We start from the raw sequence: 22,915 nt of genomic DNA, 5'->3' as shown, positions 1-22,915 counted from the left end.
CTGTGCCCAACACCGCCCCCAAGCAGACTGGGTGGCATAGCCTGGCAGCGGTGGTGGAACAGCATATACAGTTGTCGATGGTGTAGTCTGTTGCTGACTAGTACGACCAGAGTAGCTCGCAGCAGCTGCGGTCGAAGAAATTTGTTGCGCTAGAGATACCAGACTGATGCCCACCATAACTGAAAGAATGGTAGCTCTGCTGGTGGTGCCCTTGGGTTTGATAACCAAGTGGGGTTGGAGCTTGCTGTGCTGTGGATCCCTGACTAACTGTGACCACCATAACCTGAGTACTGATGGTTATAATAGTCACGCCCAGTACTGGATGATTTTGACATTATTTTGATATTTTGACATTGTTGGACGATAGCTTGTAAATTTTTTTCTTAGTGCGGTGTGCTTGTATGACTCGTTCTTTACATTGTTATTATTCATCATTACGTTCATATCCTTGATCGGTATCTTTAGACTCATAACCATAGTCGATAGGACCTATCTAGGAATAGTAAGTTGTCGTCCAATCATACCATATTAGTGAAAACCAAGCCTGATGAGTACATCAGGAACATGAGGGGGGCCGGGAGGGGATCAAAACATGCCAAAATAGAAGGTTATAGAGAAACCGGCTATAGAGAAAAACTCAAAATCAATACGACTTCTAGGGGTTATGCAATTTTTCTTTTTTTCTCCCTTGCGTTCTTTCTTTTCTGTCAAATGGACGTTCACCTACTCTGGGATGTGATGTGAATACTTTCCAATCCAAAAAAAAAAAAGTGAGGCATACACATCAGCTTAACTCTATGATGCTCATTGGTTACAGAAGCAAGCAACGACTTTACCTGATAAAAAAAAAGCCTTCACTGTCAGGTTGGTATCCAGTCACACGAGCAATGATCCTCTTTCGATACTCCTATCTTCCTGGGCCGGTTGGAGAGAGCACAACACGCACCGCGCAACACCATCAGCAATAACACCGGCCACCAACACACCCCTGCATGTAGAGCATCGGTCAGCCCACCCTCACACCAAATTGATCGTCTCCATGTGAGACCGACCACCACAGAGAGGAACCTAACCGCCAACATACTACGCCAACCACTACCTTCGAGACTGCCTCGTCGCCCTAGGGACCAAGCTGGCCCCGCACCAAACTGGCCATCGTAGGATCGAACTAGGCCACCACTCCCTACCTTGCTACCACAATGTCTTTGGCTGCTGTACGATCTAACTCCTACTATGCTAGGCTAGCTACCGCAGCTCGCCACCCGCCATCTTGCCACTGCGCCGAACTAACCGCCACATCCATCACTTGTTGTCTTGCCATCGTGCCGTCCTTGGCCGTCACAACGAACTAGTGAAAGGATCTAATAGCCCTAGAGAGGGATTAATAGGGCTCTAATCAAACCTTAAAACAATTATTGATTCGTAGAACAAGGAGCAACCTTAGTCTATAAGAAAGAAATACAACTACTCGAGCAAGCAAGCTAGAATATGGAGAACAAACATGCAAGCATATAACTTAAGAGTAAATTCCGGAATTAAAACTTGCACAAAAGTAGATGCTAGAAGTAAATTGCAGAATAGAAAGAAAGTAGGGAAATATGACACTGGTAATTTTTTCTGATGTATCGAAGAGTTGGCACTCTCCTCTAATCCCTTTGGAGTATCCACACAAGGATATCACTCCCTCTTGAGTCACCAAGACTCAAGTGCTCACTAGTGATCGCCAATTCTCTATCTCTGAATTAGCGGACATTAAACCAAGTACAAGCTCTTCCTGTAGTTCCCACAAGAAGTCCAAGAGCTCACCGAGAACATCTCCAATCACCACGACAGGCTAGGTGTTGTCAACCACCAAGAGTAACATGCTAACTGGTTCATTTGATCCTTATCAAGCCTAAACAACAGCTAGATGTACACTCGTTACTCTTAAAGCACTAATGAAGTCCTTAACACTAAATTAGGGACTTGGAAATCAACTTAAATGCTCTCCTTTATTTTTTTGATAACACACACAGTGTATGAACTCCTCTAGGTTGCAAGAGAGACAAATGAAACCGACTGAGGGGTATATATAGGCTAGAGGTCCAAATCTAGCCGTTGCCCAACCATCCACACTTTATGTGAGCATCGGATGGTCCAGTACACATATCATTATACATATCGGATAATTCTGTGAGTAACCTTTTCCAAAAGCTAGTCTGCCAGCTGTCAGTAGTCGTTGCCTGAAAAGTTCCGATGTTCTTCATACCACATTACCGGACAACCCGGTGAGTTCATTTCCCATGCACTGAGATACCAAGTCTGAAAATGCTCTGGTGTGTTACACATCTCAACACCAAACCATACGGTACCTTAAATTCCAATTCCTTTGAAATTCCAACTTTTTGTTAAATGCTCCGGTGGTCATCTTCTCTGAACATTGGATAATCCGGTGTACTTAACTTCAATTTTCCTCAAAAAATGTCTTTTCTGTTTAATATTCTGGTTCGCATATTTACTATCACCGAATAATCCGGTGAGGTCATTCAGTTTCTGCTCAGAACAAGAATAAGGTCCGATGAGTACAAGTCCTTCAGCATCGGACACTACGGTAAGAATAAAAACTCTGAGACTCATCCAATTCAATCGACTTTAAGCACTAACTTCTTGACTTCTCACCCATGAGTTTATTTGAGATATCTAGTGCTAGATTTTTGCAAGAGGGGAAAGGCCTCAGCTGGCCCAGCCTTTTGGCCTGAGCCGGCCCGTCTCCCCTTCTCCTTATCTGTTCCACCCGAGCGGACCTGAGGGGCGCCTCCTCCTATTCATCTTCTCCACTTGTGCCTCTCTCCCGAGCACACCGAGGGCACCGCCACCCCGCCGCTACCTCGCGTCGCGCCGCCCCTCTCCCGGGCCCTAGCCACCCCACGGCGCTGGCGGCCTGAGCTGCCACACCACTCGGCCCCTGGGCCCGAGGCCTCCTGAGCGCATCGCCATACTTAGGCCCGCACCGCCTACCTTTCTCTCCATATCCCCTTTTATCTCTATCCGATCCCGTTCCTATCTATAAGCAAATTCGGCTCAGTTGCTTTTGAATCGGAGTCCGACCGACCGAATCCATGGAAATCCCAACTAATTCAAGTTTATCTCCTCCCGTGGGAACCCCGAGCCACCCCTATGAAAGGCAGGGAGGGGTGCTCGGGAGAAGGGAGAGATCTTTGGAGAACAAGCAGGAGCCTTGCCACTTTGCGCCACTGCCCTTCGCTGCTGCTGGCCGACGCTTTTGCTGTGCGTCATCGTCGTTGCTACACCGACACACCAACACCCCCGCTGATCGCCATGGTCAGCCTGAGTTCCTCCATTGCCGTCCCACAAGGTGAGGCTCAGGTGTGATCCTTTCCTCCCTTCTATTCTCTGTGTGCCCGGCCTTCGTGCTGGTGTCTCTCTAGTGCTCTGTGGTAGCCCGGCCGTCGTGCTTCTCGTCGTGGCCAGTGATGATAAAACTGAGGCTCGGTTGCTGCCCTTCTCTCTGATGATGGTGCAACTCCAGCATGGTCCCAGTTGTTGTTTTATTTTGTAGCTATCTTTGATTATCGGATAAATGTGGTTGTTCTCTTACGGCCCATGAATTCCGATGTTCTGTGATGGCTTGTTGGTGAGCATATGTTGCACGGAAGAAAACTTTCAAAGGGCTTTCTTGCCGATTGCCCCAGTATTGAATTATTGCCAGATACCTAATCTTTTTTAAGGATGTTCGGTGCTATGGCTGCTGCCTGGTGGTGATCATTTGATGTAAAAGAATACCAAAGGTGGGCTTTTTCTGGTTGCCCCAGTATTGAATTATTGCCAGATACCTAATCCTTTTTAAGGATGTTCAGTGCTATGGCTGATACCTTTGTGGCTCACATGTTATTACCCAGCCTGTGTGGCTTTTGCCTTTGTGGCGTCGGCGGATGATCAGTTTTGAGGCCCAACCCTTTCTGCTGCTTCTATCTTATGCCTAAGACAACGACTTGCTGGTATCGCCTGCGTGGTGGTGCTGCTCGCCCATAGTCGATGATGAGTTTCGGATCTCGATCACTGCTATGTTGATCAACTTTGTGTTGTTTCTGCTCCTTATTCATCTAGGGCCTGAGGGATGTTGTGACTGGCTATGGCAACCTGTAATGTTGCTGGAGATGGGTCATTTGCTAGCTGCTCTTTGTTACTAATCCACTTCTGGTGATTTCGTTGCCAATGTGCTAATGTTATCACTAGTGGTGTGGCAAGTTTGCTGCTGCTCTTTTCCATCGGCAATAGTGATGTGGTCTTGACTCCCTACTGTGGTGGCTCTCTTGTTGGTTGATACTGTCGCTATGCATATGTGGTTGTCCACTGACGCTTATTGCACAAAAGAAACAAAGTGCCTTTGTGGCCTATTGTGATCACTGGCCTGTGTGGCTTTGCCTTTGTGGCATTGTGCCTAAGTGGCTGGTTGATAATACTGATCGCAAAGGAAAATATGTACCATTATGGAAAGAGCCTTCGTGGCCCAACCGTGATTACCCTCGCCTTTGTGGCATGTTGCATTCGGAGACGGTCGATGAGGACACGTCCGAGGCCCGAAGAGAAGTTTAGTGAGTCAAGCGTGACGTCGAAGCTCCTGGTTGTGGCCACGCTGTCGCTTCCAGTCGAAGCTACGCGGTGTGCTGCTCCTAGCTCACCTCTTCATACAAACACAATTCCGAGGCCATACGTGACCGATGATGACCTGGGATGCATAAACAGTAAAAAAAAAAAAGAGCTCACGCTAGGCTGTTATTCCGTTCTCTACTGCTTTTGATTTCTAATGCTTACTTTACTTGGTCTGTGTTGCTCGTGACTACAGCCTTGCCGACTCAGAGACGACTTGAATACGATGACCGCCAACGCAGTTTAATCGGGGGTAACCCGAAGACGGACGTAATTAACCGGAGAGCTTTATGAAGCCCTGGGAACCAAGACAAAGCAATCGCCAAAGCATATAAAAGAAAGTCAGATAGCGTGTGCGTTGTGGAGTAAAACTTTGTAATTGAAAGATGCACTTTATGAATTCGATATGAATGAATAAAGTTTACAATTTCATTACATTGTCTCCCTTTTTCGTATACTCTATATACTGGCCCGCCCGCAAATACTTCATATAAAGTTACAAAATACAAACTCGACGCGAGTTTCCCTCGCACAAAACAGTATTAATGTGCACAATGTGTTGCTGCCTTGGCGCCGGGCATATGCGCCTGCTATCCTGGGTGTGTTCGTAGGAACCTCACGCTATTGATCATTGTTACCTTTCACCGAAGCATGCGGGGTTGCAAAGCTCGCAATGGCAACTCCTCTGCGACCAGACCACATGATCGCGTTACCGTTACGTTTGCTTAGTGTTCGTTTAGTTGTCAGTATGGTCATAACCTGGCTTATATTTAGTGAGTCAGGCTTATTTGAGTCAGGATGTATGTATACAGTGCTATTTGTTTGAATGGCTGTATATTTTAAATCTAGTTGAGAAGAGATTAGGTTTAGTTACCCGTATAAGTATGTATTGTATTTGATTGAAATAAAAAAAACAAATGTTAATGTGACATTTATTTTATATAAATACACTCTATAGTATTTAATTTACCATATTAAACCTTAATCTAATTTAAAATATACTAATATAAATTAATACTCACTAATTATATAATAATACTATCACTGTTGCAGCCTACCTCGGAAGAAATCCGTTTCCTGAGAACCTTGCTGCAACGGTGATTTTGTATCCACTATCCGGAGATGCGAGCTAGGGCTGGTGCAGCTACCGCCCCTTAGCCACTCCTACTAAGGATGCGTACGGAACACAGAAATTCTCGAGTTTTAAAAAAAAATCTATATCTAGAGAAATTCTTGTGATTTTTTTTTTTTGCGTTGTCAATGTGATGCAAAGATGACGTGCGCCATGGTGACATAAAACGGCACTATTATCTGGATATGGTAAAGCGTGTTATGGCTCGGTTCCATTCCCGCATTCCAGTTCACCAATAGATGAACCTTTGTATCGGGGAAATATGTAAAAAAACCTTTAAAAATCACTTAGATTTTGATTTTCCTCTAGAAGTTATTTTGTTGCAGAAAATACCCCACGGTTCAGTTTTGTTTGAAAAACACCCCCAAAGATTAAAAAAAATAAAAAAATCACAAAAAATAAAAAAACTAGAGATAATTCTAAGACCTTATATGAATTTTTTTTCGAAAATAATATCCTTTGCATCATATTTCATAGAGAGGAAGTTTGGAAAAAAAATATGTAGCTCATTTATCAATTCGAGTTAAATGCATAGTTAATTATTTACTAATCCAAAAATCATGAAACCAATTTTTTTAGTCTTCTTACATGATCCTCTATCTTATAAAAATATATGAAATCTTGAAATAGTTATTGTAACGTGCAGGATTGAGTAAATGTATTGCAGATAGATTAATTCATAACTAATACATAACACCTAAAATTAGTGAAACCACTTTTATTAGTTTAATTAAACAATGATTTGTGTAGGAAAAATAATGGTAGATATGACAAAGTTAAAATAACATGAGTTAATAAATGAGTTGCATGTTTTTCTTTTTTTTCCAAATTTCCTCTCCATGAAATATGATGCAAAGGATATTATTTTTGAAAAAAAAAATCACAGAAGGTCTTAGAATTGTTTCTAGTTTTTTTAGAATTTTTTGTGATTTTTTTATTTTTTGAATTTTTAGGGTGATTTTTGTAACAAAGCCAAACTTAGGGGTTGCAACAAAAACATTTTTTGAGAGAGAAAGTCAAAATTCAAGTGAATTTTGAAGGGAGGTTTTGTATTTTTTTCCTCATATCTGACTTGAGCGTGACCTTGCTAGAAGTGCAAGAGTCGGACCACGGGCACGTAAACTTATATAGTATACACGTATATCATTCTCACCTAACTAAGTTAGGCTAGTAATTAATTTAGTTCAGAAGCAGGCACCTCTAGATCACTCCAGCTGTGCGAGATGTGTACATGCATGGACGAAATTGCTTGTGTACAGTGCACGAGTGCACCGCCTGCACGCAAGGTTTCGCTGCCCTTGTCTCTACATGTTGTCTGACAAAAGGCTATTGGACAAGTGGAGCTTTGTCGTGGAATCGGTTTTGGCACAACTGCCGCCTCCCGGAATACGCGGAGCGCGTACGAGTTGGTCAAGGTTGGGTGCGCGGACTGGTAAGTGTTTCTAGCAGTTTTGTGTAACTCCGGTCACTGAAAAATGGGAGCAAATAGGAGAACAAGGCAAAAGACAAATCAAACAAAAACACATGAAGCATGGAGATATATATATATATATATGTATGTATATATGTATATATATATATGTATGTATATATATATGTATATGTATATGTATGTATATGTATGTATATGTATATGTATGTATATGTATATATATATGTGTATATATGTATATGTATATGTATATATATACATATATGTATATATATGTATACGTATATATATATATATCGCGCGCGCGCGCGTGTGTGTGGAGCCTCGGCCCCAACGAACAAGTTGTTCAAGTGAATACGGTAAACTAATCTCTTTGTGGAACAGGTGCAAATAAACTAATCAAAATGTTTTGTTTCAGAAAAAGATAATCAAAAGGAGTATCCAAAGAACTTTATACTCCACAGTCAACAGAAACACAGAATCTGATTACTCAATCCAAGGCGTCCGCGTAGGTTCCGTTCCGGCTACCCGTGCAGCGGCGGCGGCGGCGGCGGCGGCGGCGGATCCACCGGGGTAGTAGGAGTGTTTGAGCCCACTTTCTTCTTTAATTTTTGGGCATGAAATAGAAAAAAGAAAAGGAGGAGGAGCCAGAGGAAGAAAAAAGAAAAGGAAGAAGAAGAAGAGAAAAAAGCCCTCTACTTTGTAGCTCTGCCACAGGCTGCGAACCTGCGTTGGTCATCACACGGACACGGACGCGCGTGGCGAAATACCCCGTAAAACCGCGTCGTTCTCAGCGAATAAACAAGCCAAGTCGCCAAGCCGCAAGCGAAGCGAACGAGCACGAAGCCCGACCACGTCCACATGCACGTACGCCTCGCCAGGCGGCCGATAAATAGCACCAGCGCGCGGATGCTTGCTGGCCACCTACCGCTCCCTCCCTCCCTCCGGCTGTACCAATCATCCCTCGTTGTGTCACAGCGCAACGTCAAGCCGGCAGGAGAGGCGAGCCCGGACAAGCTAGCTGCGCAACCACCGATCCCAAGGCAGAAGGCGGCAGCCTGATCGGTCATGGACAGGCTGATGTGGACATCGACGCCGGCGGCGGCGCCGAGCTGCGGCGGCAAGAGGGGCGAGGGGGGCGGGCCGCACGACTACTCGCTGGGCACGGGCCCGCTCGTGGGGCAGCTCGGCGAGTGGCTCTGCCGGGCCGTGCTGCAGCCGCCGGCGCCGCGGGTGTGCGGGACGCCCGGCGGGCCGCCCGTGACGGCGCGGCGGGTGCGGCTGAGCGACGGACGGCACCTGGCCTACGAGGAGTCCGGCGTGCCCAGGGAGAGCGCGCGGTACAGGATCGTCTTCTCGCACGGCTTCACGGGCTCGCGCCTTGACAGCCTCCGCGCCTCACCGGTTAGTGGCCTTCTCCTCCTCCTCCTCCGGAGCATTTCTTGAGCCGTCGAGTCGTGAGGCTCCAGCGCGTCTCGTCGCCCCGCGCGGCTTTTCGTTCTGCGGCCTGCGATGCGAGAAATGGCGCCGCGGATTTGCTGATCCGTTCATCTCTGCATTTAGAACATCAGTTCGATTCAGCATACGCTGAACTGTTCCATTCCACTAAACTTTATTGTGTTGTGTCATCATAACGTCACAAGTCAGAATAACAAGTCAGAACTATGAACGATTCTCGTTACTGCTATTTTTTTCCAGACATTGTTTGAATTTTTTTTTTTTTTTGCCGTGCGTAACACTGACGAATAAACACGTATCCCATCTGTGTAATACAGGAAGTGGCTGAGGAGCTGGGCGTGTACATGGTCGGCTTCGACCGCGCCGGCTACGGCGAGAGCGACCCGAACCCGAACCGCTCGGTGAGGAGCGCGGCGCTGGACATCGAGGAGCTCGCTGACGCTCTGGGCCTCGGCGACAAGTTCTACGTCGTCGGCTTCTCCCTCGGCTGCCACGCCGTCTGGGGCGCGCTCAAGTACATCCGCCACAGGTACGTACGTCCACGTCAGCCACTACCACTTCTCTGGCACTGATTTTGCTCATCTGGTCATGTCAACTGGTTTGTGTCGCGACAGAGTACGTGGTTGTTAACAGTGTGATGGCACGTTGTTGCAGGATCGCCGGAGCTGCGATGCTGGCGCCGGTGGTGAACTACTGGTGGCCCGGGTTCCCCGCGGAGCTGGCGGCGGAGGAGTACGGCAAGCAGGAGTACGGCGACCAGTGGGCGCTGCGCGTGTCGCACCACGCCCCCGGCATCCTCCACTGGTGGATGGAGCAGAGCTGGCTGCCCACCTCCACCGTCGTCGACAACACCACCCACCTACCCAACAAGCGCGACGCAGAGATCCGCCGCACCCTCACCGCCGACGGCACTCTCCAGAAAGTGAGTCACTGTTCTTGAAGCTAGAACAGTAAACGCAATTGCTAATTACGCAGCACCTAACGAGAATATTGCGATTTCTTGCGTGCAGAAGAGGGAGCTGGCGACGCAGCAAGGCATCCACGAGTCGTACTACCGGGACATGACGGTGATGTTCGGCAAGTGGGAGTTCGACCCGATGGGCATGCCGGAGCCGCCGTGCCCGGTGCACCTATGGCAGGGCGACGAGGACGGGCTCGTGCCGGTCGTGCTGCAGCGGCACATCGCAGGGAAGCTCAGGTGGGTGAACTACCACGAGCTCCCGGGCACCGGCCACTTCATGTCCGCCGTCCCCGGGCTGGGGGACACCGTTCTCCGGACACTTTTCGGTTGAGCCGCCGCAAAGGCGTTGTAGTATCAAGAAAGTACATGAGTGTTGGTTTTAGCTTAGCATGATGCAAAGTACAGTACAGTGTTTGATTAAGTTGTCATGAAACATGGGGACATGAGGCAGCTTGTAGATTTTGTTCTTTCTTTATTTCTTTTTTAATGAAATTTTGCGGCCAAGAAGCCCTGCAAAGTGAAAAAAAAATCTTTAGCAGAAAGTGATACTATACCACTCTGATCTTTTTTTCAATTTAGGATGTGGTAGAGACTGCAGAGTTCACCGTTATTGACCAATAGAGGAAATAATTTTGTCTAGTTAGGCCATCGTTCTCAAATGAGCATCAAAATACCAAATCATTGATCTCGCTCACTCATTTATTCATAATGTTATATGAATCAATTGAGACCGGTGTGAGTTGCACCCTGGCAATTCGTAAGGAGGAAAGGAGAAGTTTTGCCGAAGTGACACCCTCTTATCTTCGGAGTAACTTATGGAAGAGCGAAACCGAAGAACTTTTTAAGGAGAAGTTTTGCCGAAATGCCATCCTCTTATCTTCGGTGTAACTTCTGGAAGAGAAAAACTGAAGAACTTTCTAAGGAGTTTTGCCGAAATGTCATCCTCGTATCTTCGGTGGAACTTATGGAAGAGCGAAACCGAAGAACTTTCAAACACTCATACCACACGATAATGAGAGTAGTGTAGTGCTACAGCAAGCTGATTCTGTAGGTTTCGCTACAGTATTGGGCACAAGTCTGTCTCCACGGGCTTTTTCCATTTGGCTCGGTTGTTTTATTTTCCCAAACCATTTTAAATTGAACTAAAACTGCCGTACTCTACAAGTCAAGCCTCCGGCTATGTTCCTAAAAAAAACTCCGGCCATATTCTTTGGTAAAATCAATTGAGATTGAAGTTTGCACAAATGAAGTGAATTCATTTATACAAAATGGGACTTGGCTTGGAATGACATCAGGTTCAGGGGAAGATTCAATTTTCTGGTGACAAAATCATTGGTAGCATACTACAGAACAACTGAAATGAAGACCAGCCAAAACATGGTAAAGGGTGATGAAGAATGGTTCCGAGATTTCACAAAAATCACAACAGGTAAACTGATAAAGCATGTCGTTCATTCTGCCAAAAATGTCAACACACTGTTCTTGACAGAAATATTGCATCATTGACGATGTTACTGGCTCTATTCTTCGGCTTTAACACAGAACATATATACTGCTGGAATGACTTGGAGATGCGAAATCAGAAGAAAATTGGCATGAGACAAGGAGCTAACCAAGTCTAAAGAATGATTCTAATATGCAAACAAGTCAGGTTATACCGTGGTTTTACCACATCCACAGAACAATGTGCATTGGCAATAATGCTGTACAGCGTCTAAAACAAGTCTTTACCCACCAAGATCACTACCGACCCACACAGGCGACTATCATCTCATGGTCACTGGTCTACAGGCTCTCACGAGAGGTCAGCGTTTGGAGTTGGTGAGGAGATTCTAGAAAGGTACTTTGACATGAGAAACCAAAGGGATGAAGATTGTTCTCCATTCATACTTCTCCAACAACCCCAACTAAAAATTTGAACTACTGAAGGAGAACCATGGGACGTAATTCAGAGGGAGCACAATAGACTCTTGGTGGCACCACGCCTCTAGGAAAGCAACAATGGATGCAACTTTTAGCAAAACATCATCACCTATGTCATGCTCATGTAAATAAAAATTTCAATTCACAAAGTTTTTCAAGTTTATGAAACCGTCACCAATTACTGAATAATTTGTAGTCAAACCGGAGTAGCATATCCTAGTATGTGTTATGATATCATAGGTAATATGTCTATAAAACCATGGAGTTTTCATTAATCATTAGTAAAAGAGACTAGAACTTGTGTAAACTCGATCTTTTATATCAAATAACTGCAATATCTGACATTACATGACCCACTAGTTGTTATTCATTTTCAGAGAAACCAAAGCTTTTCAGGATCGGGAAGACCACTTTCAAAATGGGCGGTGGGTGAGATATTTCTTATTGGCAATTGGGCATGACCAAAAAAGCACGCACCAGTGAGATCTATCGGTCGATAATGTAGCACATATTTGTGCAGAGACAGACGTCGGTAGGTTGGTGAAAGGCTTGCTCCTCCACTACCGCATTTCAGCAAAGCGTCATCACTATTCAGCTAGCAATAGCTTAGCCCAATACCTCAGACATTTTCAGCACCACCCTCTCCCCACAAGCCCTTCCTGCACCATCAACACCACATAACCCAACCCATTTCTTTCCCAACTCAAACTCCATTTCCAATGGCTGCAGCTGCTTCCACAGGTAGACGCAGTAGCACACACAAGAATGAAAAATGCAGCAGCTTTTGTGGCGTGTGATCGGTGCAATGCGTGCAAGCATGATGTGTTGGCTTTCTTTAAATTTTGATGCGTTGCAACTGGTTGGGCACGCAGGGACCGGAAGCACCCCGGTGGGGCTGCTGGTGCTCATGGTGGCGGCATTGGTGGTGGGGTGGTTCGTGAACGCCGTCCGTCCCCCGCCGCCGACGCCGTGCCGGACGCCCGGCGGTCCCCCGGTGACGGCGCCGAGGGTGCGGGTGCGGGACGGGCGGTACCTGGCGTACGCGGAGTCCGGGGTGAGCAGGGACAGGGCGCGGTTCAAGGTCGTGTACTCGCACGGCTTCTCCGGCGGCCGCATGGACTCGCCCCGCGCTTCCCAGGTTGGTCTCGCGCGCCTACACCACCGCACCGCCCAGCACAAGATACGCGCTTGCGCTTCCGCGGGCGCATGGTGCTTCCGGCTGTGGCAGCCACTAGTGAACCGGCACCGGCTCGCGCTGCTGGTGGTCATGGCCAGCACCAACTCCACCACCAACCGCGTGTTTCGTCCAAGGACGTACGCCAAGGCAGATACCAACGCCCAACTCCGGCCTTGAGGACTTGACGGTCCGGCCGGCTGCTACGTAGCGTACGTGCCGGCGTCGTGTTCGCTCGCCTAATTTCCGTCAAAAACACGCATCGACGTTCGGGCTTCGGCGAACCTGTTCCACGAAAACGGCTAGGCACCGTAGAATTCTCGCTGTTTTTCCTACCTGGAGCGTGTGCATGCGCCGGTAGATGCATGGCTAATCATTTTCAGCCCATGGCTCACAGCCTCACATCACGCCGCCGTAGAAATTGTACATGGCAGCAGTGTGACTAATTGAACTGCTGAATGGACTACCTGGCACGCAGGAACTGTTGGAGCAGCTGGGCGTGTACATGGTGGCGTTCGACCGCGCCGGGTACGGCGAGAGCGACCCGGACCCGCGCCGGTCGCTCAAGAGCGCGGCGCTGGACATCCAGGACCTCGCCGACGCGCTCGGCCTCGGCCCCAAGTTCTACCTCATCTGCTCCTCCCTCGGCTGCCACGCCGGCTGGGCCTCCGTCAAATACATCCCGCACAGGTAAACCACTACTACATCACAGTTGACATCGCTAAAGCGAGCGTAGTCTAGAGCAGTCAAAGTTACGTCTTGGAGACCGTGGAAATGTCTAAAAAAAGACCTCCATTGGGGGGTGATGATGGCGATGCAGGCTGGCAGGGTTGGCGATGATGGCGCCGGTGATCAACTACCGGTGGTCGGGGCTGCCGAGGGGGCTGGCTCGGCAGCTGTACAGGATGCAGCCGGTCGGTGACCAGTGGTCGCTCAGGGTCGCCTACTACGCGCCGTGGCTGCTGCACTGGTGGATGAACCAGACCTGGCTGCCCACCTCCACCGTCATCGACGGCTCCGCCCCCTTCCCCAACGCGCTCGACGAGAAGAACCGCGTCATGGCCCTCTCCAACGGAATGTTCCAGAAGGTTCGTTTGTTCGCCAGCTCAAGTCGATCCTTCCATCATGACATCTGTTTGCGTCTGCACTTGCAGAGGCCGTGCTCATCTTCAGTGGTGTGTTCTTGTGGCGTGTGCAGAAGGCGAGGCTGGCGACGCAGCAGGGGTTGCAGGAGTCGTTCTACCGCGACATGGCGGTGATGTTCGGGAGGTGGCCGGAGTTCGAGCCGACCGACCTCAAGGAACCGCCGTTCCCGGTGCACCTGTTCCAGGGCGACGAGGACGGCGTCGTGCCGGTGCAGCTGCAGCGGCACATATGCCGCCGGGTTGGCTGGGTCCACTACCACGAGCTCTCCGGTGTGGGACACTTTTTGTCTGCAGTGCCGGGTCTCGGCGACAAGATCGTCAGCAGGCTCCTGCCGGCGACGGCGTCCGCGTAACATGCTCCAAGACGGCATCTTGCGGGTAGAAGTACATGGCAGGTCTGCCGTAGGTAAAGCAATGCTAAAGAAAAGCACTTCTTGTGAGAATAGGCTGAACAGCTGAGCCACTACTGTACAGTACAAAGGTACTGAAGAGAAGAAAGCAGATCTATTTCTATATATCATAGAGGGTTATTTGACTCATTTTACATAATTTTTATAACCAGAATCAGAAAGCAATTCAATCCAAGTCCTGTAATTTACATACAGCTACAAAGAACTGTAACTGACTAGCGGCTTTGAAGCTATCTAGATTCACAGGCACATGACCAATTGTAACAAAAATGTTACAATACAGTACACACTACGGCAGCAACGGCTGCAGGATTCACCAATCAACAAAATGTTGGCTGTAAATAGGAGAAAGGAACACAGCTGGGGAGGAAAATTAACCTGCGCTCATCTCCCACATTGAGCTGCTAAGAATCCAAATATATTCAGTTATTCACAACCAGAAATAAAGAATCATGCGTTGATTTCTGCATTACACTGCTGCTCCCTGTGGCAGCTCCTTCGACTCCAGAACATGCCTGAGCAGCTGGTTCGGTCCATATCCTCCTCTCCCCTCTTGTCCAATTCCATACTTGCACTGTGCGAGGGTCGAGGAGATTGGATCTCAGAACCATCCTGTGCTTCTGTAGCACTACATGGATCATCATCGCTGCACCTGCAGGTCGGGAGGGCTGACGATGGGAACGGGCTGCAGGTGAGTGGACAGACTAGCTCAGAAGAGACAGCTGCTACACGGTTGCGCCTGATTTCGGATTTGCACACAGTTGCTGGTGAGTCCACAGATTGGGTGTTTAGAATGCATGGATTGCATAATGCGAGCGATGAACTTGATTTTAACCCCTCTGTTGGTGTGCTCGGTAACTTGGTGAATGACATTATTCCATTCCGACAGAGAGGGCATGGGATCGACCCAGGTGGGCCTGTGAACTCTACACGGATGTTGCTGGTGGAGCAAAGATAGAGAGCACATTTGATGCAGAACTCATGACCACAACCTGAAAGAACAGAATACAGTGTTAGGATAGCATGTACATTTTTCACATTGTGGCATGATGTACATGATCAAGAAAAATTCTATTAAAAAACATACAGCTTTCTGAAAGCGTAAAGGCACTCCAAACAGTCAAGTTCAGCTTGTGCAACAGCCATCGGTGTTTTAATATTTTACTTTCACTTTATGTTACTCTCACTGTTTCCTAAGGTTTAATGACATAAATATAATTCAAAAATGGTGGCATCTAGCATCTTATGCAATTCATCATATTAACCAGAAAAAACCATTAAAGAAGAGCAATTATTAGGTAAGTAAATTTCAAAAATTGGAAATTCAAAATCATTGCGCCATTGAATGATCGCCTAAAGGTGTATCATTACAGCAAGGTCTACAACTGAAGCAATTCTCGTTGAATGTTTTGAGTTAGTTGTGAAATAAAACAGTTCAACTGTTCAGGTATTCTTATCAGATTATATAATAACTACAAGGGTTGAAATACAGTGTTGTTCTCCTACGACAGTTGCAAGGGTAGAGAAGATGAAGCACTGGTGCATCTACAAACCAGGAAAATAAATAAACATGCAATGCCAAACCAAAACAAAACAGAGCTTAGATGAGATTAGATAGCCACCTCCTCACGAAATTATAAAGAAAGTAACCCAAATAGGCATCAATATAAGTGAAAGAATGGGATAATATTTAAGCAAGTGTGTAATGTGAGCACAAGCCACACCTTCCGTAGCTACGGAACAAGACCTTTCAAGGCAAACTGCACAAAGATCGCTATCATCCACAGAGGGTATTGTATGCTGCAAACCAAATTCTCTGCAAATACACATCAAAGAAGATATATAAGCAAACATTTGATATGTTTTGATCATTTGAATATTTTAAAATGAGTGCTTATGAGTGGAATTGTTATCAGTGGAAAAAACACCAAGCATCTCCAAGGTGAAATTGCCAAGTTAGTGAAAGCAGGTGAGATTCAGCGGAAGCGCTTCCAATTCAGTGTAGTCAATTAACTCGATTTCAGATAATACCAGACATAATCAACGGCGCAGTGAGAGAGCTGACTATACCATGAAAACTTAAGGCGAAAAATGGAAAGAAAAGAAAAGGATGAATGACAATATTTGCTACATACCCAACCCAACCAATGATATATTTCAGTAGTTGACTTAATGAGCGTAACCATTTCTGGAAATATTGCAATCATACAACAGACTAAGAGGCCTATTTGTTTGCAAATATTAGATCCCCTGGTATACAGAATGAAACTGCTCTTATTGTGTCCGTATTTACTTTTTCGAAAAGCACTGAGCATACATTCACATATCCAAAGCCTTTTAGCATAGAGAATACATGCACACATCAAAAGCCAGCACTCATTATTGTCCACAAAAGTAAGAACTCTAATATTTTACTTCCGACATACGAAATCAACAAGTGATGAGTTGCTAAGCACTAACCTGGCTATATTAAGTATGCTCATGAGTGGCAAGGCAAGGTAACTGGATGGTTGAAATACAGGAACACTTGAGTTTGAATTTGGAGAAAGTAATGGCTCCACAGAACGCCGTCCAAATATTCTAGCAACATCAATAGGAAGCCACCTAAACACAAGATGATTGTTAATATAAAATAAAACTAATCAAGTGAATTTAGTAAATAACTATAGTGGTAAGATTAATCCATGATTTTAAATTCTTACCCATTGCAGTTGAGTGTCAACCTGCTAGCACCTTTTGATATTAGTAGCTGCAATAGTGGCATCATCGAATATCAGAACAAATCAATTCCACTTGGGACAACTGTAACTGGAAACAGGTATTTGTCCAAAAGGCGATGCTGCTTTATAACATTAACTTACCTCACAACACTCCAGGTTCCCCCCACCAGCTGCGTAATGCAAAGGAGTACTGCCAGCTCCTGTTCCACCAGCATATAGTTAAAACCTCATTGATATAAGGTAATTAGAATTATTTAACACATGCCATCCAAGCTGAGAATCACCACTTGCCTATCAAATTTGCTGTAGTACCGTAGGGAAACGTGACAGCTGAGACATTGGCACCTAAGTCGATCAACAATTGCATGCAATCGAAATGACCATTCACCGCCGCCATATGAAGTGCTGTTACACCGCCATCAGCAGGCTTGTTAATGTACCTCACACGGGCACTAAAACAAACATTGTGTTAATGGCAGGTCATTTCAAACAGTAAAGCTATATCCATTGACAATACGTACGATTCATTAAACTTGTGTCCCGATGAAGAATTGGGACTGCCCCCACTATTCGTCTGACAATCACCACCATACACCACTGAGGAGGCAATATCCTCCAAGGAAACACTTGGGACAAAGTCCGCAAGTAAAAGCCTTACACACCTAACAAATCCATCATGTGCTGCAAAATGCAATGCCGTTCGACCACTCAAGTAATCTGCCCTGGCAACCTTCCAAGCAACCCAAACACACACAACAGTCATCAACCTCCTTGTGTCAAGGCAGAAATGTAGCACATGAAAAGTTATATGACAAAACGTCATACATTGCATCTGAAGAGTAGAAGCATCTGAACCACCTCCCAGTGCCCATGCCGACAAGCGTGCATCAACGCGGTCTTGATCCATCCATCCAAGAAAACAAAACCAATCAATAAAGTATTCAATTCAGATAAATATTAATGAAACAAATAGAAATGTGACAAGTATCCATGGCCAAGCAAGGAGCAGTAGCGCCACAACGCACTTCAAATTGAATCAAATCTTGGTTCGGCTCCAGAGCACGAGTAAAAATTTATATAAAGAAAATATGGAGTCTTCTTGTCCTATCGCTGAACAGAGCAACATAAGAAATAGCCTAAAAACTGAATCTTCACACCATTTTTTGTTTAAGATGACATCAGAGTAGTCAAATTGATCAATTCTACATGACAGATCTTAACATTTGTTCGATTGGCATGCATAAAGAAGTGAAACACAAAGAGAAAACTTTATAACCCCGAAAGTCCAGAAAGATCTACCTGGCCGCAGTAGTTCCGCGCGTTAACGTCAGCACCTTTCTCCAGAAGCAGCGTGACAATCTGCACGGGAAACCACAATTCGTGATCGAATCGAATGGAAACACTCAGAATACAGAAGGGGCGCGAGGGAATTGCACGGACGTCGAGGTGGCCCTTGGCGGCGGCGAAGTGGAGCGGGGTGTTGAGGCCGCCGAAGGTGGAGTAGCGCGCGAGCGCCGGGCTGAGCTCCAGCAGCATCCGCGCCTCCACGGCGTCCCCGTCGCGCGCCGCCGACACGAGCCGCTCGCCGGAGGCCGAGCACCCCAGCGAGTTGCCCATCGCCGGCGACGGCGAGGTGCGCCTCCGCAATCACGCGGTACGCCGGCGGAGGGCGCGTGGAACCCGCCGGAGTCGCCGGCGGCGAGGGGCGCTTTTCGGGGGCTGGTGGGGTGGGTGGTCTTCGCTTCGTCTGTTTGGGGTCTCAAAATTTCGCAGCTCCGGAGGAAGGGGGAGCAGAGGGAGTGGAAATGGAAGGCCTTTATTATTTTTTCTTATCGCATTTTATATTCTTGATTTGATTTTTTATTTGAACTGGGCTTTTAAATTTGGTTCACTCATGTGACACTACAGCAGTAGCTAGTAGGCAGGTAGGAGTAAGCTATTCTAATTATAGATTCTAGTCTAAAATTAAAACTAAAAATAAATAGTCGTATTTTAAAAGTTGATTCTCATAATCCATAATTCACGTTGTACTACGAAATTCTATAATTCACAATTTGATGAGATTGAGTTTTAAAAAAAAATGAAATGAACTAAATTCTTACAATCTGAAATTAAAAACAAACACGCCATAAAGCATGTGCGGATGTGATCATGTGATTGTGCTTAGTGACTGACACAAGTTGATTTGCATGATAACACTCACGTGCCAACGCTCACGGCTTTCTCACTTTTTGTTTTGGAGGAAGAAGTGGTTGTTTTCTTATCTAGAAAAGATGAGCCAAAAAGGTCTCTTTCATTACGTGTTCAACAGAAGTTGGTTTGAATTTGCTTCATTTCATCTTTTAATCCTTTTCCAAATCAGTAAAGATGTTTATCCACAGCTGATTATTAATATCTACCAGAGGATTTGATAAGATGCATGATCTTTGTACTTGCATGTTAGGACTTGGATAGGGAAATTGGAACCAAATCATCAACATTTAGTTTGATCTTAAACTACTTCCAAAAACTGTATGACCAATCCATCTTATTCACAAAGTCCCTTTCTGACCACGATGTGTTTTTTTAGCCACCTTCAGAGAAAAGGATGCAAAAGAAAAATCTCTCCTACTTAAAAAAGAAATAAGGCGTGATCCGTCCGCCGTGAAATATTCCTCTGCCTCCTCCGCGCGATTCCTCTGCCCGCCCCATCCACTCGCCCACGTGCCCATGACCATTCCTTCTCCATCCGCCCGCCTGCATTCCCCGGTCCCCTCCGCGCTCCTCCTCTCCTCTCCTCCACACCGAAGCCGTCGCCTCCTCCGTTCCCCGTCCCGCGTGCCCGAGCCGCCGCCTCCTCCTTCGCGCCCGAGCCGCCCCGACGACGCCACCCCCGCTCTCCCTCCGCTCCCCCCTTCCCTGACTCCCTCGCACTCCTCGCCTCCTCCCCGCCACCTCGCGACTCCGCTGCCTCCCCGCCGCCTCTCGCCTCTGCCTCATCTCTCAGCGCCGCCGCCCGAATCCACGCTGCCGCCACCGGATTCGAGCCGCCACCGCCCGGATCCGCCTCCCCGACGCCTGCCACCGCCCTTCATTGACACCGCTGCCACCATCTCGACCGCGCCGCTTCCGACCGAGGTGAGCCCACCCCGCTGATGAGCTGCTGCACCAGGTGGATGCGCGCCACCGGATCCGAGCCGCCATGGCGGCGGCGCAGCAAAAGCCGGGCAAGCGGCTGGGCGGCATGGCAGATGCGCTCGCCATCGCTGCCGACCTCAGATTCCCCGCTCTGAACATACCTCTGAAGTGTTGTGAGTTCACCCACTACCGCTTGTAAATTGATAGGCAAACGTGACATCAGATGTTAATTGAGCTGAAACCTTGACAGGTAGGGTTCTCCGCAAGATGACAGTGGGGTTCTCAAGGCTGTGGAAAATGTGCACGCCATGATAGACAGGGAAGCAGCAGATGGTATCCACCTGAGAATATATATGTTTGTGGGTTTAGCCAAGGAGGTAAGAGTATCATTGATGCGTTTGGATGGATCGTTTTGTGGAGAAGGAATAATTTGTTCTATGAGCTAAGTAGTGGAATGTGATTCTGCAGGTGCTCTGACATTAGCAATTGTTTTGCTCTACTGAAGATGCTAGGCGGAGGTGCCATTTTCAGCGGGTGGGTGCCTTTCGATTCGTCAGTCATTCAGAGGATTTCACCTGAAGCAAGGAAGGTAATCAATATTTTTCATCCCTGTTTCCCTTTCCTTTAGCTTAATGCACAAACACAACCTTAAGGTGTGAGCAAGCATAAATGTTGAGGTTGATGAAAATTGCTGAACAACAAGAGATGTAGCTGATGATGTTTGCTCTCTTGGGTTCTTGTTGTTGTCTTTTGATTTGAAAGAACTTTTCGTATGCATGAACAAACACTGCTGGAACCTCTACATGCGTTGGCATGGCCATACCTAGGAACCATCAGGTGATAAGTATTAAGTATTTCTCTTATTCGAGTTGGATTACATATACACCTAAAACAAAACCATTTAAATTGCACTGGCTATGGATTGATGTGTTTCAGTGAGCAATCTGGATAATTATGTAAGACATTGAATTGTAGCGCTAAATTTTTCCAGCACTTGACTTATTTGGATGTTATCATATGAAATTCACTGTCTGAACTTTACGTATTCCTAAGTATGTACTTCAGATTTAATATTCACAGTTCCCTCCTAAACATCAAATATTGCAATATGCCTATTATGGCGCAGCCTTACCTATCAATTTGGGTGCCAGTAGAATTAAGTCAAGTAGGAAAAAAATGTGACCCTGCGGCTCCATCTTAGGACTTAGGATAGGAAAAATGTTATTTTACAAATTCAATAGAACATTGCACAATGGAAGTTAAATTACGCACGTAATCTCATATTTTAGCCAATCAAGTATTATGTTTATTTACACAATAATGATGATAGCATAAATCCTTGTGGGTGATTTACAATATTTGAATGAAATCAGGCAGACTGCAGTCACTTGTCAGACTTGCTGAAAAAACTAACCCAATAGATTAAGGAAAGTAGTGGCCTCGTAGTTATTCAACCTTGAAGAATGTTAGATGGACCATCTGGTCTCTGCTGTAAGAATATAATTTTGAAAGAAATTTGGATTCTTAATATGGTCTAGCTGACAGAACGGTATTATTTGAAGATGGTCAAGCTGGTCCACCATTTTTGCAAAGTGCAGGTGTTAATTGTGAATTTAAGGTAGATTTCTACATGGTCCTTTTATCTCCCGCTTCAGAGAATCTTTGATTTCGACGTGTGCTCTGAGTATCCAACTTATCAAGCCATCATATGCATTTTACAGGCATATCCAGATCTTGGTCACTCAATTTCCCAGGATGAGCTGCAATATCTTGAGTCCTGGATCAGAAGTCGTCTTAAGGCCTCTCAGGAGAAGGACGGTTAATTTAGTCCGCCATCGCTTCCCCAGTATAGCAACTTGGCGAATGCCGCCATGTTTGTATTCAATCTCATATTTTAGCTAATGGTTCCTTGTGGTTAGATTTCGTTTCCCGTGGCTGATAGCTGATACATATGGAAAACATTATTGAGGCATAAAACTCTAGGTGTATGCAGTTGTCTTTAGCATCTTTACTTAATTTTGAGCATTGCCATTTTCTTCTTCCATGGACCTAACCGTTATTGATCTAATATTGGAGTTTTGTTTCCAACCTGAATATTGGAACTTTTTTTTTTATATTGGGGATGTTTTTACTAGCTCTCTTGCAGGATCACATTGAGGTGGTGAAATATGGCAGAATGTCTGCTTCTATAGGAGTCATTGTTTTTTATGTAACCTGAAAACAATTTCTTGCATCAGCCTTCCTGTGCTTGTTTTATTCTCGTTACAGTGAGAGGGCATTTAGTTCGGTATGTATCATATGGCATAAATTAATCAACCATCTATTTTATAGCACGGTTTTCTTTTGGATGAAGTCCATAACCTCACCTAGATGAATAAAGACGATAGCAATACTGAGGCACATTCAGGCTTCCAGCGGTAAATTCACCATTGTGTGTGAGGCATATGAATTGACAGGTCTTATTATATTCATCATTGCACTCTGTAATAACATGCATTAGATATATATATATGATGACGTAGCCTCTCATTGGCTATTGGAGCTTTACGACAATATGAATATCGACAATTTCTTGCATTTGTGGAGCTGGGAGCTGACACAGTTTTGTACATCGAGCTTTATAGTGATATCTTCATTTTCTTTTTGATATTTGCAATGTAACCAAGTTTGAATGTTGTGCATAAGGCTGAAATCAAATATGGGAGTGTTCGTGGGATGGATTAGTTTAGTTAATGACTGCAGTAGAATCCTAAAAGATGTTAGTGTCGAGCCAATTTCTACACAGAAAGCAGA

At 46.0% G+C, this 22,915-nt stretch overlaps 3 protein-coding genes and 1 long non-coding RNA gene across 4 annotated transcripts; 3 read left to right on the top strand and 1 right to left on the bottom strand.

The window, feature by feature from the left end:
- The first annotated feature begins 8,039 nt into the window (after window positions 1–8,039).
- LOC133903279 (uncharacterized) lies at window positions 8,040–10,207 on the top strand. Its single transcript, XM_062344581.1, has 4 exons — window positions 8,040–8,618; window positions 8,990–9,201; window positions 9,327–9,594; window positions 9,683–10,207. The coding sequence occupies exons 1-4, from the start codon at window positions 8,283–8,285 to the stop codon at window positions 9,962–9,964; spliced, it is 1,098 nt and encodes a 365-aa protein (XP_062200565.1). The 5' UTR covers window positions 8,040–8,282; the 3' UTR covers window positions 9,965–10,207.
- A 1,805-nt stretch (window positions 10,208–12,012) lies between these two features.
- Window positions 12,013–14,414, top strand: LOC133903344 (uncharacterized). Its single transcript, XM_062344669.1, has 5 exons — window positions 12,013–12,297; window positions 12,429–12,694; window positions 13,209–13,420; window positions 13,551–13,818; window positions 13,929–14,414. Exons 1-5 carry the CDS (start codon window positions 12,276–12,278, stop codon window positions 14,226–14,228), a joined length of 1,068 nt encoding a protein of 355 aa, XP_062200653.1. The 5' UTR covers window positions 12,013–12,275; the 3' UTR covers window positions 14,229–14,414.
- Window positions 14,361–18,831, bottom strand: LOC133903343 (probable E3 ubiquitin-protein ligase XBOS33). The gene is made up of 10 exons (XM_062344668.1): window positions 18,446–18,831; window positions 18,305–18,364; window positions 17,831–17,902; window positions 17,527–17,735; window positions 17,297–17,457; window positions 17,147–17,205; window positions 16,988–17,034; window positions 16,746–16,889; window positions 16,010–16,101; window positions 14,361–15,277 (listed from the first exon to the last, which is right to left on the bottom strand). The coding sequence occupies exons 1-10, from the start codon at window positions 18,620–18,622 to the stop codon at window positions 14,736–14,738; spliced, it is 1,563 nt and encodes a 520-aa protein (XP_062200652.1). The 5' UTR covers window positions 18,623–18,831; the 3' UTR covers window positions 14,361–14,735.
- A 1,759-nt stretch (window positions 18,832–20,590) lies between these two features.
- LOC133903671 (uncharacterized) lies at window positions 20,591–22,162 on the top strand. The gene is made up of 2 exons (XR_009907322.1): window positions 20,591–21,740; window positions 21,844–22,162. It is a non-coding gene; the product is annotated as an uncharacterized LOC133903671 (long non-coding RNA).
- Window positions 22,163–22,915: the final 753 nt, after the last annotated feature.

Source organism: Phragmites australis, chromosome 21, assembly GCF_958298935.1.
Source record: "Phragmites australis chromosome 21, lpPhrAust1.1, whole genome shotgun sequence".
Taxonomy (NCBI): domain Eukaryota; kingdom Viridiplantae; phylum Streptophyta; class Magnoliopsida; order Poales; family Poaceae; genus Phragmites; species Phragmites australis.
This window is presented reverse-complemented; position numbering and strand designations above follow the sequence as displayed.

What these genes read in the sequence shown, in the direction of transcription:
- LOC133903279 (XM_062344581.1), top strand. Translation starts at nt 8,283, where the DNA reads ATGGACAGGCTGATGTGGACATCGACGCCGGCGGCGGCGCCGAGCTGC. An exon ending in CTCAAGTACATCCGCCACAG is followed by an intron (nt 9,202 to 9,326) that starts GTACGTACGTCC and finishes ACGTTGTTGCAG; the next exon opens with GATCGCCGGAGCTGCGATGC. An exon ending in CCGACGGCACTCTCCAGAAA is followed by an intron (nt 9,595 to 9,682) that starts GTGAGTCACTGT and finishes TCTTGCGTGCAG; the next exon opens with AAGAGGGAGCTGGCGACGCA.
- LOC133903343 (XM_062344668.1), bottom strand. Translation starts at nt 18,622, where the DNA reads ATGGGCAACTCGCTGGGGTGCTCGGCCTCCGGCGAGCGGCTCGTGTCG. An exon ending in TACTACAGCAAATTTGATAG is followed by an intron (nt 17,206 to 17,296) that starts GCAAGTGGTGAT and finishes CTGGTGGAACAG; the next exon opens with GAGCTGGCAGTACTCCTTTG. An exon ending in TTGTTCCGTAGCTACGGAAG is followed by an intron (nt 15,278 to 16,009) that starts GTGTGGCTTGTG and finishes CTGTTCTTTCAG; the next exon opens with GTTGTGGTCATGAGTTCTGC.
- LOC133903344 (XM_062344669.1), top strand. Translation starts at nt 12,276, where the DNA reads ATGGCTGCAGCTGCTTCCACAG. An exon ending in ACTCGCCCCGCGCTTCCCAG is followed by an intron (nt 12,695 to 13,208) that starts GTTGGTCTCGCG and finishes CCTGGCACGCAG; the next exon opens with GAACTGTTGGAGCAGCTGGG. An exon ending in GTCAAATACATCCCGCACAG is followed by an intron (nt 13,421 to 13,550) that starts GTAAACCACTAC and finishes ATGGCGATGCAG; the next exon opens with GCTGGCAGGGTTGGCGATGA.